The sequence below is a fragment of the Microtus pennsylvanicus genome, chromosome X (genome assembly GCF_037038515.1).
Source record: "Microtus pennsylvanicus isolate mMicPen1 chromosome X, mMicPen1.hap1, whole genome shotgun sequence".
In the NCBI taxonomy this organism is placed as follows: Eukaryota; Metazoa; Chordata; class Mammalia; order Rodentia; family Cricetidae; genus Microtus; species Microtus pennsylvanicus.
In genome coordinates this window covers 93,449,613-93,462,635 of record NC_134601.1, presented here as the reverse complement: position 1 = coordinate 93,462,635, position 13,023 = coordinate 93,449,613, and the positions used below count along the sequence as shown (strand labels likewise).

General features: G+C 43.3%; 1 protein-coding gene across 1 annotated transcript in view; it reads right to left on the bottom strand.

Annotated features, from left to right (window-relative positions):
- Positions 1 to 12,251, bottom strand: part of CXHXorf58 (chromosome X CXorf58 homolog) — a 29,122-nt gene extending 16,871 nt beyond the window's left edge. Inside the window, exons 1-4 of the mRNA XM_075958222.1 lie at positions 11,976 to 12,251; positions 8,300 to 8,390; positions 5,561 to 5,655; positions 4,769 to 4,880 (exon numbers count right to left, since the gene is read on the bottom strand). Coding sequence (XP_075814337.1) covers positions 4,769 to 4,880; positions 5,561 to 5,655; positions 8,300 to 8,390; positions 11,976 to 12,127 — 450 coding nt within the window. The 5' untranslated portion in view covers positions 12,128 to 12,251. The remainder of the gene's footprint in view (positions 1 to 4,768; positions 4,881 to 5,560; positions 5,656 to 8,299; positions 8,391 to 11,975) is intronic.
- Between the last annotated feature and the right edge of the window lie 772 nt (positions 12,252 to 13,023).

The following is a 13,023-nucleotide window of genomic DNA, read 5'->3' as shown; positions in this document are numbered from 1 at the left end:
CCAAAGCCACAGAGAAACCCTGTCTCGAAAAAAAAAGAAAAGAAATGGAGATTCGGAGGGGAATTCTGCAGCAAAGTGTGCTGAATTCCTCTTCCCTTAGAAGTGAAATTACAGGGGCTGGAGAGAGGGCTCAGTAGTTATGAGAATTGGTTGCTCCTCCAGGGAACCCGGGTTCAATTCCCATCACCCACCTGGAGGCCCATGACTGTCTGTAAATCCTGTTCCAGGGGATCCGATGCCCTTTTCTGGCCTCCTCAGGCACCAGGCAGGCACGTAGCGCGCAGACGTGCAGGCACCAGGCAGGCACATAGTGCGCAGACGTGCAGGCACCAGGCAGGCACGTAGCGCGCAGACCAGCAGGCACCAGGCAGGCACATAGTGCGCAGACGTGCAGGCACCAGGCAGGCACGTAGCGCGCAGACCAGCAGGCACCAGGCAGGCACGTAGTGCGCAGACGTGCAGGCACCAGGCAGGCACGTAGCGCGCAGACCAGCAGGCACCAGGCAGGCACGTAGTGCGCAGACGTGCAGGCACCAGGCAGGCACGTAGCGCGCAGACCAGCAGGCACCAGGCAGGCACGTAGCGCGCAGACCAGCAGGCACCAGGCAGGCACGTAGCGCGCAGACGTGCAGGCACCAGGCAGGCACGTAGCGCGCAGACGTGCAGGCACCAGGCAGGCACGTAGCGTGCAGACGTGCAGGCACCAGGCAGGCACGTAGTGCGCAGACGTGCAGGCAAACACTTCCAACACATAAGAATAATAAAAGTATTTTCAAAGATAAGTGGATTTAGACTAGACATCTGAACAAACTAAAACTGGCCCACTTATATAAAGAAATAAATGAGGGCCTGGAAAGATGGCTTAGCAGTTAAGAGCACTGATTTCTCCTACAGAGCATAGGAGTTCGATTCCCAGCACTCACATGTGGCTCACGACCATTTCCAATTCCAGTTCAAAGGCATCTTACATCCTTCTCTGACCTCCTCTGGCATCAGACTGGAATGTGGCATACAGATATATATATTCAGGCAGAACACCCATATACATAATAAAATGAGCTGGGCGGTGGTGGCGCACGCCTTTAATCCCTTTGGAGGCAGAGGCAGGCGGATCTCTGTGAGTTCGAGACCAACCTGGTCTACAAGAGCTAGTTCCAGGACAGGCTCCAAAGCTACAGAGAAACCTTGTCTCGAAAAACAAAAACAAAAACAACCCCCAAAAAACAACAACATAATAAAATGAAAGAGTAAATGAACTTAAGGCTAGGGAGGTAGCTCATTTGGTACAGTGCTCACCTGGTGCCCAGCACACATGAAGCAGCCCTGGATTTGAGCTCCGCCACTGCACACACCAGATGTGCTGGCGTACCTGTTATCCTCGCACTCTGGAGGTGGAGGCAGTGCAAGCAGAAGCTCAAGAAGTTCAAGAGTCGGGTGTGGTGATGCACGTTTCTGATCCCAGAGCTTTAGGGGGAGAGGCAGGCAGATCTCTGAGAGTTCAAGGCCAGCCTAGTATATGTAGAAACTTCCGGGGATAGTCGGGGCTACACAGAGAAACCTTTTCACAAACAAACACTGAAAAGAAATAAGTAAACAGAAAAGTTGGATCAATTTGATACCAAAAACTTTATTCAAAGAGCAAACATGTAAACTTAGAATAAGAACAATCCCTCCCCCCATTGCAAACTTCAGAAGAAGTCTGTTTTGAAGAGGAATGAAAGGGACAGGGGCAGTCCAAATTGTCCTCTTCAAGTTGGGGTTGTTCTGCTCATTAAAAGACCATTATAGTGTTCACCGAAACAGCCAGGCTGAATACTACTATAGCATCTTCATAACAAGAACAAACACAGCTCTAAAATTTCATTATAAAATGAAGGCAACACCATGAACGATTAGGACTGACTACTCTAATAGTAGTGACAGCCGCAGCACTTTAGGGAAGGCGTAGCAGTGAGTACTTTTTCTTTCTTCTTTGGTATAGTTTATAGAACTTTAATAACACTGAAACGTATTTCTAAAACATATGTACAAGTCCTTAAAGAGCCTGTGTAAGTGCAAGAGAGCTTTTTCTTCACGTCGGCTTCCGCCTACACACCTGAGAGTCAAGAGCGCCTTTCCAAGGTCAGGATGAAGATGTAAGTCCTACAACCATCCAGACTTTCTACTAATACACACGTGGATGCTAAACAGCTTAATTCTGGCTTTCTACTTATGTGTGAATAAACACATGTACATACCAACTCAAGTTCTTACAGATTTCATGTGAGACTCCTTAACATTTTCCCTCTGCAAACTCCATTTGAAGTGCAGTTTTTTATGCTCTGAATGATTCTTCTATTGTTCAGTTGATGGGATTCCCCCAGTCCTTATGCTTCACGGTCCAAGGACCTCACTCAACTGGCTCAGTCAGCTTCCTCTACTCTCTCCTCCTTCCAACAGTCCTCCACAAGTCCCTCTGAGACTGGAGAGAGTTTCTTCTGATGTGATCTCCTCATTTCCTCTCCTCAAAGGAGAGGCTGGAAGGGTATTTATGAAGCTGCTTAGTGGGACCCAGGGGTATGTATGATCCTTCAAAGTGCTCCAGGGAAGGCGAGATCCTATCCGGAGACATTTTCTTTTCAGCAGGATGGGATGAGGAAGCTTCCAAGATCTTGGAGCTCCAGTAGCCGGTTCTCAATCTAGTGAACATCATTCGGACAGGTTCGACTGGAACGTGGTTGGACTTTGTATAACAGGACTCAGTGAAAGAGTGGCAGAAATTCAGGAAAGCTCCGCTGGGTGGAGGCTGTTGTCCAACACTGGTCACTTGAGGTAACCCTTTTGGGTCAATTTGACTGGCACTAGAACATGGCACATCATGAAAAGCCTCCAACATAGGCTTCTGCTGTTTCTGAGATAAGTTTATTTGCCATTTCTCCTGAGGATTTTGGATAATCTGGCTGGGGAACTGGAGATTTCCCTCATGGGTTGCCTCGAGGCTATCTGGATGTGCGGTGGAGTACAAACAGGGGTGTTTATCTTCATTGGAACACTGGGCTAGTGACTGGGTGTTCAGCATGTGGCCCATCTCCTGCACTTTGGAAGCAGCCTGGGGAACTCGATAGAAGCAATCCTTTGTGCTTTGGTCTGCTGGATTCTCACTGAAAGCTGGGTTCTCACCACTGTGCCCAAATGCTGTTTGTGGCATGTTAGGGACCTCCAAGGTCTGACATTTCTCTTCCTTAAGAGGTAAGATATTAGTGTCTTCTGTGGAAGGTGCTGTATCACACACGTGTTCCTCATCAGATTTCTTGACTGATGGCAGGTTAGTTTGAGTGGACTTCGCGGATGATCTCCTCCTTATATGGATAAATGTTGGTCTGTTTGGACGCCTCAGATGGTTACCAAAAGGTGCCAAATCCTTCCAACACGGCCGCCTCCTCTTTGGGGGCTTCTTGGGATATTTAAGCAGGAGCGCCTCCCTTTGCTTCTCTTGTCTTTCTCTGTCTTTTCTCTCTCTCTCTGTCTCATTCCTTGGGTCAGGACCCCAAGGATTCTTTGGCTTTCGTGGGTTCTGGCTCTCCCTTTCCTTCCTAAAGCCCAAGGGCAGTGGGACCATGGCACCATCCCAAGTCTTCATAGGGCACTTCCTGCTTTTTAAAGTGTGTCCAAAGGCCCCACAGTCAATGCATTTCATCCCGGGATTCTCTACTGGTGGGGGGTCATTCTGTACCCTTGGCATTCTCAGATTCTGTAAATTTTGAATTTCAATGTTTTTGTTAGGAAAAGTTTTCATGTAAGGGTTTACTACTTGAGCCATCATTTTGGAGTCTTGTCAGTCTTCCTCGGGTTTGCTGATCTGGGGTTTTCTAAAACCCAGATATCTTCCTACTGTCTGTTAGCAGGTTCTCAGACAGGTGGATGGCGGAGACACAGCAAGGCATGTGATGAAGCTTACAGGATGCTGGAGAAAAGGGAAGCCACATTTTCTTTTTTATATCACTGGGCTATTTCCTCCCCCTCCAACATTTACTTCAGGAATAAACAAAAAATTAATGAAGTTATTATACCATGTTTTAATGTTTAAATACTGTTTTTGAGTGACTTCTTCCTTTTGAGGTTGTCATTTTCTTAACCCTAACAACAGGGACAGTGGGATTGACCCAGGAGAATTTCAGTTCCTGGAAAAGTCTGATTATATAATCTTACAATAGAAACGATCGGTGGTATTTTATAGAAACAACCTCGTCTTAATCTAACGATGAACATGACATGAATTTATCCCTCAAGAGTAAGATGAAAATATACTTCTCATGCCTGAAGTGATGGTACACACCTTTAATCCCAGCACTTGGGAGACAGAGGCAGGGAGCTCTCTGTGAGTTCGAGGCCAGCCTGGTCTACTGAGCAAGTTCCAGGATAGCCAGGGCTACACAGAGAAACCCTGCCTCAATAAACCAATATATATTATACTGTAATATTTGGTTTTTGGAACTTGCTCTGTAGACCAGACTGGCCTTGAACTCACAGGTGTGCCTGCCTCTGCCTCGTCAGAATTTAAAGTTTTAATGCAAAGAAAGCTGATAAGATATTTTTCTGGAGCTCCATATAAGTAATAGATTTCATGTTTGTTTTTAGTGGAGACACTCTGAAATATGGTGCTTAGGAACAAGCGTGGTGGGCTGACTAATAGCAAAATAATGTAGCCTGTATACTTGGAATGCAATTTAGATATCATATAGATGTTATAAAGCAATATTAATATAAAACATCCATCATGAAACATCACCTTACTTGACGGCTTTAGTAAATCTTTCCCACTGAAATACTTGTAACCATGGCCATCGTTTTTAAAAAAAATTTTGAACACGATAAAAGGTGGAAACGTTTCACCACCAAATCTGAAATAAAGATAAAAAATTAGTGATATGACATCAGTTGTGGGGATCCATTGCTTCTTTCTCATGTACTTAGCACAGCTCATATAGTTTTTCAAATATAGGGCATAGAAAGAATATATAAATGCTGTGGGATCGTCTCCCTGTATGCTGTGAATATATGTTGCCCACATTGGTTGATAAATAAAGCTGTTTGGCCTATTGCAAGGCAGAATAGAGCCAGGCAGGAAATCCAATCAGAACTACAGGAGAAAAAGGGCAGAGTTTTGGAGATATCAGCCCCACACGGAGGAAGCAAGACATATAAAAAATGAGGTAGCAAGCCACAAACCACATGGCAAAGCATAGATTAAAAAATACGGGTTAATTTAAATGTAAGAGCTAATAATAAGCCTTAGCCATCAGTCAAGCATTTATAAGCAATATTAAGCCTTTGAGTGTTATTTGGGAACTGGTAGGTGGGAGAGAAATGGCCATTTGCATATAAAGATCAAGCAAAGGAATGGACACATGGTGGTGAGACCTTATGTCAATTTATAGCCAGAGTCATGTCTTAGCCTTTTTACATAACAAATGCAAACAGGGAAATACTTACTTTTAAACTTTGTCGTGAAAAATAATCAGTATTAAAAAATCATTTCTATTATTTCTTCTCTGAAAATAAGTCAGCATAGTTACATTACCTGAATCTGACTTTACACTTCATGCTAGGATCTTTAACAAGTGCAGCCTCTACGGGGCTCACTCTCGTCAGCAGTTCGTGTGCCACACAATATTCCTGAAATAGAGGACAACACTGTAAACAGAAAGTGGTGTCCTGTCCAGATGTCATTTACTGATTACGAGAATGGAAGCAGCCTCATGGTGGAGGCACACACCTTTAATTCCAGCACTCAAAGAGGCAGAGGCAGGTGGATCTCTGTCACTTAGACGCTAGCCTGGTCTACAGAGCAAGCTCCAGAAGAGCCCAGAAAACAAAACAAAACGACAACAACAAAAACATTGGAAGCATAGTGAAATGAAGCCTGAGCGCAGGGCTCTAAAGAGATGAATTTCTACTCCTGACTCCTCAATTTATCGTCTATGCAGCCTTTCGCCTATTATTTCAACTCAGGGGTCTCCAAATGTGAGTATCCACGCCTTTTGAGATCGCAGGCATTTGAGATCCCTATGAAAACACTTTCCTGCAATCTATTGAATTTATCTATAGACTTATCCGTATCTCCAACTAGATTATAAGCATCACGTAGGTAGAGAGAGCATCTTTCTTCTTTGTTATTATTCCTAGCATCTAATACAGTACCCTGAAATACACAAGAAACTTAGCAAGTGTTTAATGTTAAATGAATCATGGTAATATGGGGATGATAATGGTATTAAGTGACTAATTTTTAAGTACCTTTTATTTACCATATAATATGGTGGTATCATAGTCATCTATCTATCTCTACCTATCTATCTATCTATCTATCCATCTATCTATCTATCTACTCATTTAATCCTAAGAATATTATCTATCTCCTCATTAATTAAGAATATTAAGAATATTATTTAATTAAGAATATTATCTATCTCCTCATTTAATCCTAAGAATAGTTTCTGGGCAGGACAGCCCAGAAAACTCAGTTCATAGATGAGAAAGATAGGTCTCAAACTTAGATTTTTTGACTCTAAAATTGCCACTCTTTTCCTTAAATGACTCTATTCAATTTTATGCCTGTGATAATTCCATAAAATGTACAATAATAGTATTTTTAACAAGATAAAGCATTTTTCCTTGTTTTTATTTTTTGAGACAGGATTTCTCTGTGTAGCCCTGGCCATCCAGGAACTCACTCTGTAGACTAGACTGGCCTTGAACTTAGAGATATCCCTGCCTATGCCTCCAGAGGGCTGGGATTAAAGGCATGCACCAACACTGCCCAGGTAAGATAAGGCATTATTAATGTGAAGTATTACTGTGAAGCACTGGAACAAAGATGTAAAAAAAAATAGCTTATTAACTTCATTTATTTACTGAAATTATGAGAAATCAGTAACACAATAATTAAAAATGAGTTCTGTATGGTAATACATATAGGTCTGTGGGTAAGGTAGTGAAGAATTATACATATTGCTCAAACTTTCTCAGGGCTGCAAAACTCCTCTAATGAGAATATCAGAAGATAGCAGACTACTTTAAGCAAGGCTTAATACTCTGCTGAGTTTCCAGGGTTTCTTTCTTTCTTTCTTTTTTTCAGGGAAGGAGGATGGGCATCTGTGATTTTTATTTAAATAGGATTATATCCCTCATACCACTCTGACTTGCCCTTTTCACTAACAAGCTGTCTTGGTTATCTTTGTATTTGTAGACTCGTGTTAATACTGCAAGCTCTACACGTGAAGGCAGAGGCATTTCCTTTCTTGCATGAACCAATGCTGCAATGAAATGATATTGTAGAGTGTGCTCCTAGAAGTGAAACTGCTGGCGATGGCTCAGTGCTTTGCTTCTCAGCACTCACCCAGCGGCTCACAATTGCTTGTAACTCCAGTTCCAGGGGATCTTCCGCCCTCTTCTGACCTTTGCAGGCTCTTCCATGCACATAAACTCACTCAGGCTCATGTACATACACACACGTATAATAAATAAATTCTTTTAAAAAAAGAAGTGAAACTGCTGGGCAAAAGTGCACTTTGAAATTCAGGGTTTTTTCCCTGAAGTGTTGGGGATCAAACCCAGGGCTTCACACATGATAATACACATTCTATCACTGAGCTACACCCCTAGTTCTTCTTCTTCTTCTTTTTTCTTTCTCTGAAACAGGGTTTCTCTGTAGCCCTGGCTGTCCTAGAACTCACTCTGTAAATCAGGTTGGTCTCAAACTTGGCAATCTGCCTGCCTCTGTCTCCAGAGTGCTGGGATTAAAGGTGTGCGCCACCATTGCCTGGCTTACACCCCCAGTTCTTAATTCAGAGATTTAATGGTTAGATTTGAATTAAAAATAACTAAAATACAACTGCAATAATTTCAGAAAAATAGTAACACTCATTCATATTGAAAATAAATCCAGAGGGCTGGAGAGATGGCTCCGAAGTTAAACATCCTGACCGATCTTTCAGAGGAACCAGATTTCATTCCTAATGCTCACATTACAACTGTCTTTCACTCCCCAGTCCCGGGGAATCCAATGCCCTCTCTGGTCTCTACAGGCATTGCATGCCTAGGTGCACAGATGAACCTGAAGGCATCCATACATATAAATAAAATAAAAATAAATAGATCTAAAACAATCAACCGGAAATAGTCATTAAGATTAATGAAGAAGCAATTTTATAACTTTACACAATCTTACTAATATCTAAGTCAAAGAGATAACTAGGGTTATTTGTTCTCTCTGTAATTAGTTAAGAAATAGCTGCCAGAGGAAAAAAAAACCACCTACCGCTGCACAAACTGTGTGTTTTAGGAGTTTAAACAATGTTTTGTCCGCATAAATGAACCAGGCCTTCTGTATTATTTTTGCTGAAATATTTCTATTAATTATAAGAGGGAAAAGAGGTTAGCAATTTATGAAGTACTTTTCATTTTCCTAAAATCTTCAACAAGTTTCAACGTATGCATCCTCTTAAATTTCCCCATTACTAAGACTGACCTAATAAGGAACATTTGGATGGAGCAATTGGAACTAGTTTTTGTAGTCTCTAATCAGAATGAGAATATGGAATAGTTAATATTTCCCCTGAGATTAAAAAAAAATCAGCTAAAATTTTATCAAGACACATACATAAAGCCAGTCATGGTGATTTATTCTTATATTCCCAGCAGTTAGCAGGTGGAGGCAGGAGGATCAAGAATTCAAGACCAACTTTGGTGGCACTCGGGAAGCAGAGGCAGGTGGATCTCTGTGAGTTCGAGACCAGATTGGCCTACAAGAGCTAGTTCCAAGATAGGGTCCAAAGCTACAGAGAAACGTAGCTTTGACTACACAGTGAATTTGGGTTGAGGCTACAGTCCTAGTGTGTGTGAGACATTTTCTCTCTCCCTTCCTTCCTCTCTCCCCCAATCTTTCCTTTCTCCTCTCTCTTCTCTCTCTGAGACAGTGTCTCATGACTCTGAAGAGGTGGATACACAACTGAGTATGACCTTAAACTTCTGATCCTCCTGCCTCTAACTTCTTAGAGCTGGGATTATACCAAGCCTGGGTTTATGTGGTGAAGGAAATTGAGTCAGAGACTTGTACACACTAAGTAAGAACTCTACTATGTATATCCTTAGTCAGAAATCCTGGGGTTTAACTCCTACTACTATTGGGGAGTTGGGGGTGGAAGAGAGAGGGAAGGGAGGAAGAGGGAGGGGTGAGAGGATAGAAGGGAAAGGGATGGAGATAGGATACGAATAAATAGAAGGTGTGAGAAGGCAAATTTGCCTTCTAAAAGCATTCATGGGGCTGGTGAAATAGGTTTGTGGGTAAAGAATGAGAACCTGAGTTTGGTAGCCCAAAACCATATAAAATGATAGATGTATTTGCAAATGCTTGTAATCCCAGCACTGGGGAAGTGGAGGCAGGTGGATCCCCAAGGCTTCTAGGCAAGTCAGCCTAGCCTTGTTAGCGAATTCCAGTTCAGTGAGAGAGCTTCTCTCAAAAACTAAGGTAAAGGGCTTGGGAAATGGCTCAGTTGGTAAAGATTGCTGAGCAAGCCTGAGCCCCCATGTAAAAGGTGGGTGCTGTGGTGCACTTCCGTAATCAGGGCACTGGGTGGGGTGGGTGCAGGCAGGATTCCAGTTGAAGCTGTACACTTCAGATTCAGTGTGCGACCCTATGTCAAGAAACAAATACACGAAGTGGAGAGTGACAGAGGAAGACACTCGGTGTCTACTTCTGACTTCTGTCCGTCCGCGTACAGGGCAGGTGGGTGCTCCTGTGCACGCACATACACACCCTCCCACCCTGCCCCCACCTAGAGGCGTAGGAAGATCTCTGACCTTCACATGTACACATCCAAGTGCACGCACGCACATCTGCACAAACTTGCACGCACCCACACGAGCATGCACATGCTCTACAGCAATCCGCTACTTTATAGTCAGGCTCTTACAAAAGTTCAGACAGGGTCTCACTATGGACTGCGTAGTGGCTGGGAACTTAGTCCAGGCTGACGTCAGACTCAAGATCCTCCTGCCTCAGGTCCTTTGTGCTGGAATTACAGGCAGCTAGTTACTAAAAGCACGGTCTAGCTGACTGGAGTGCATCGAAAATGTAACCTAGGATAGTTGAATTGACACGAGGCCCCATTGCTTTTCTAGGGGCTTATGAGTGTGACCTCGAAAAAGAAATTCCCTTTTCTGATCTTTGCTCCAGCAAGGCTCACTCCAGTGCAGCTAGAGAAAGAATTTCCTTTAGATAATGTCCCAGTAGTAACTGATTCACAGGTCTCTCCTCCAGTGCTCTCCCGCCCAGCCAGTGTCTCCTGTAGTGCTATCAGCAAAGACAAGGACATCTGTCCAATCTCCCCACCGGTTGGCAAGATGTAGACTTAGAGAACAAAAGGCCCAAGGAGGGCTGGGAAAAGAACTCAGCTGCTAAAAGCCTACCATGCAAGCATGAGGACCCGAGTTTGCTCCTTAGAGCCCACATGTGCTTGCCATCCCAGTGCTGGGGATATGGAAACAGGAGGACCCCCAAGCTTGCTGGTTAGCTTAGCCTAATTGACAAACCGTAGGCCAATGAGAGAGTGTATCTCAAAGGAGTTAAACGGCATTCCTAGAGATGACACTCAAGGTTGTCACATGCACACACACATATAAACAACCAAAAATAGAAAATGGCTTGGTGGTGCCAGTGCACGTCTTTAATCCCAGCATTTAGGAAGCAGAGGCACGCAGATCTCTGTGGGTTCAAAGCCTGCCTGGTTCACAGAGTGAGCTCCAGGACTGCCGGGGTTGTTTCACAGAGAAACCCTGTCTGAAAAAAAAGAAAATCCCATGGATGGTGGTGCATGTCTTTAATCCCAGCACTTAGGAAGCAGAGGTAGGGAGGTCTCTGTGAGTTCGAGGCCAGCCTGGTTCACAGCATGAGTTCCAGCACTGCCTGGGTTGTTTTACAGAGAAACCCTGACTCAAAAAAAAAATCCCATGGATGATGGTGCATGCCTTTAATCCCAGCATTTAGGCAGCAGAGGCACACAGATCTCTGTGAATTCTAGGCCAGCCTGGTTCACAGTGTGAGTTCCAGGACTGCCGGGGTTGTTTCACAGAGAAACCCTGACTCAAAAAAAAAAATTAAAAAAAAAGAAAAAAGAAAAGCACCCAGCACCTGAAAACAGAGGCAGGCAAATCTCTGTGAATTCTAGGCCAGTCATCCCTCTTAAAAAAAAGAAAAAGAAAGAAAGAAAAAGACCCAAAGTACAGAAATAAACCTTTTGAATTCTAGCTGATGCCATTCATTAACTGGTTTAACTTTCTTCCCAGTTGTGTTTTTTTCTCCCTTTTTTGAAGATTTAAAAATATTTTAATTACATGGATGTATGTGTCTGCACCTGGGCTTGGGCATGTCAGTGCAGGTCCTCAGAGGCCAAAGGTATTGCATCCTGTGGAACTGGAATTTCAGGTAATTGTAAGGCACCTAAGGTGAGGGGTCCTAATCACTGAGCCATCTCCCCAGTGCTCTTTCACTTACTTACGATGTGCACTAACAAAACTGTTTCAGAAGGCTGCAGGATTAGCAAGCAGGCGTGTGACTACACTTTGCAAATTATAAAATTCTAAAGCTAGAATATTCAACTTGAAGAGAATTTTTTTTAAACCACCAAAATTTTAATTTACACATTAACGAATGTTTAAAGTTATCTGAGTAAACTCGGGCAAGTTTAGCTCGGGGTGGTGGGGCACACCTTTAGCCCTAGCCCTCAGCAGGCAGAGGCAGATGAATCTCTGTGAGTTCGAGGCCAGCCTGGTTTATAGAGGGAGTTCCAGGACAGCCAGGGCTACACAGAGAAACCCTGTCGTGTAAACAAACAAACAAAAACACAGAAAGCATACAAACAAACAAGCAACCCGGGTAAGTTTGTAATTTGTCTAGTTGTGGAAAAACGACAAAAGGCAAAAAGATGGCTTCTTACTCTTTTCTTGCCTTTATCTTTGCAGCACGTGCGGACTGTGTCTTGTGGCTTTTTTCTGAGAGCTGACTATCTGATTTTGGAGCATCAGTAACTGCTGTGTTTGAGGACTTTTTCATTTTCCCTACAAAGAAGTAATCTGAACACACATACATTAAGCTATTAAAGTCATAATCCTCACATTATTACACTTGGACTAGACTTAAATGTCATATGATTGTTGTGTTAATTCTAGAATCCCTTTAAAAAGAAAGCACTGTGCGTCTAGTGTTGCTTACAGTTTATGTTCTTTTATTAAACTGTCGTGTGGTTGTGGGAAAGACAGTGAATCTATGCATACCCTCCTAATTGGCCCCCTCTCTCCTAGCTTTTTCCTCCTATTCACCCTACAGTGGAAGCGAATGTTTCTTCTTGTGACGCAGGGTCTCCTGTAGCTGAGGCTGGCCTCAGTCTCATTATGCATAGAGGAGAGCCTTAAACCGATTCTCCTGTCCCACCGCCCCATGTGCTGGCATTTGCAGCGGCTCACCACCACACCTGACTCTGGAAGCTAACCCTTTGGAGCAGTAATTCAGGGATATTCATTCTCACAAATTCCTTAGTGGCAGGAGATACTTTGCTGACTATGGAAACCGGGCAGAGGGTTTTTACACATTTTCTGTCGAGTTTTTGGTCCAGTTTTTATGAGCCATCTCCCTAGTCCTCTTTTAGTTGCTTACTTGTGAGACTTTGTGCAAATTACATAATCCCCCCCTGCCCCCAGTGGCTCAGTGACCCTTTGGTGATGTGAGCAGGCATGTATGAAATTATTTGAAGCTGCCTGTATTTTTTTTTGTACTCTTTTGAAGGATTATGTTCCAGTTTGGATGAAGCTCTCAAAATCTTAATTATATCTTCAAAATACCCTTTAAAAATGAAATTGCAGTACGATGTGTCTTTTTTATGCATAAAACAAAAACTTAATAACCACTGTACTTTTGTAGTAATGAGCACAAGTGATATTTTTAGTTGGCTGCCGTGACTGTAGGTGGTGTGAAAATATCTCCGCTTT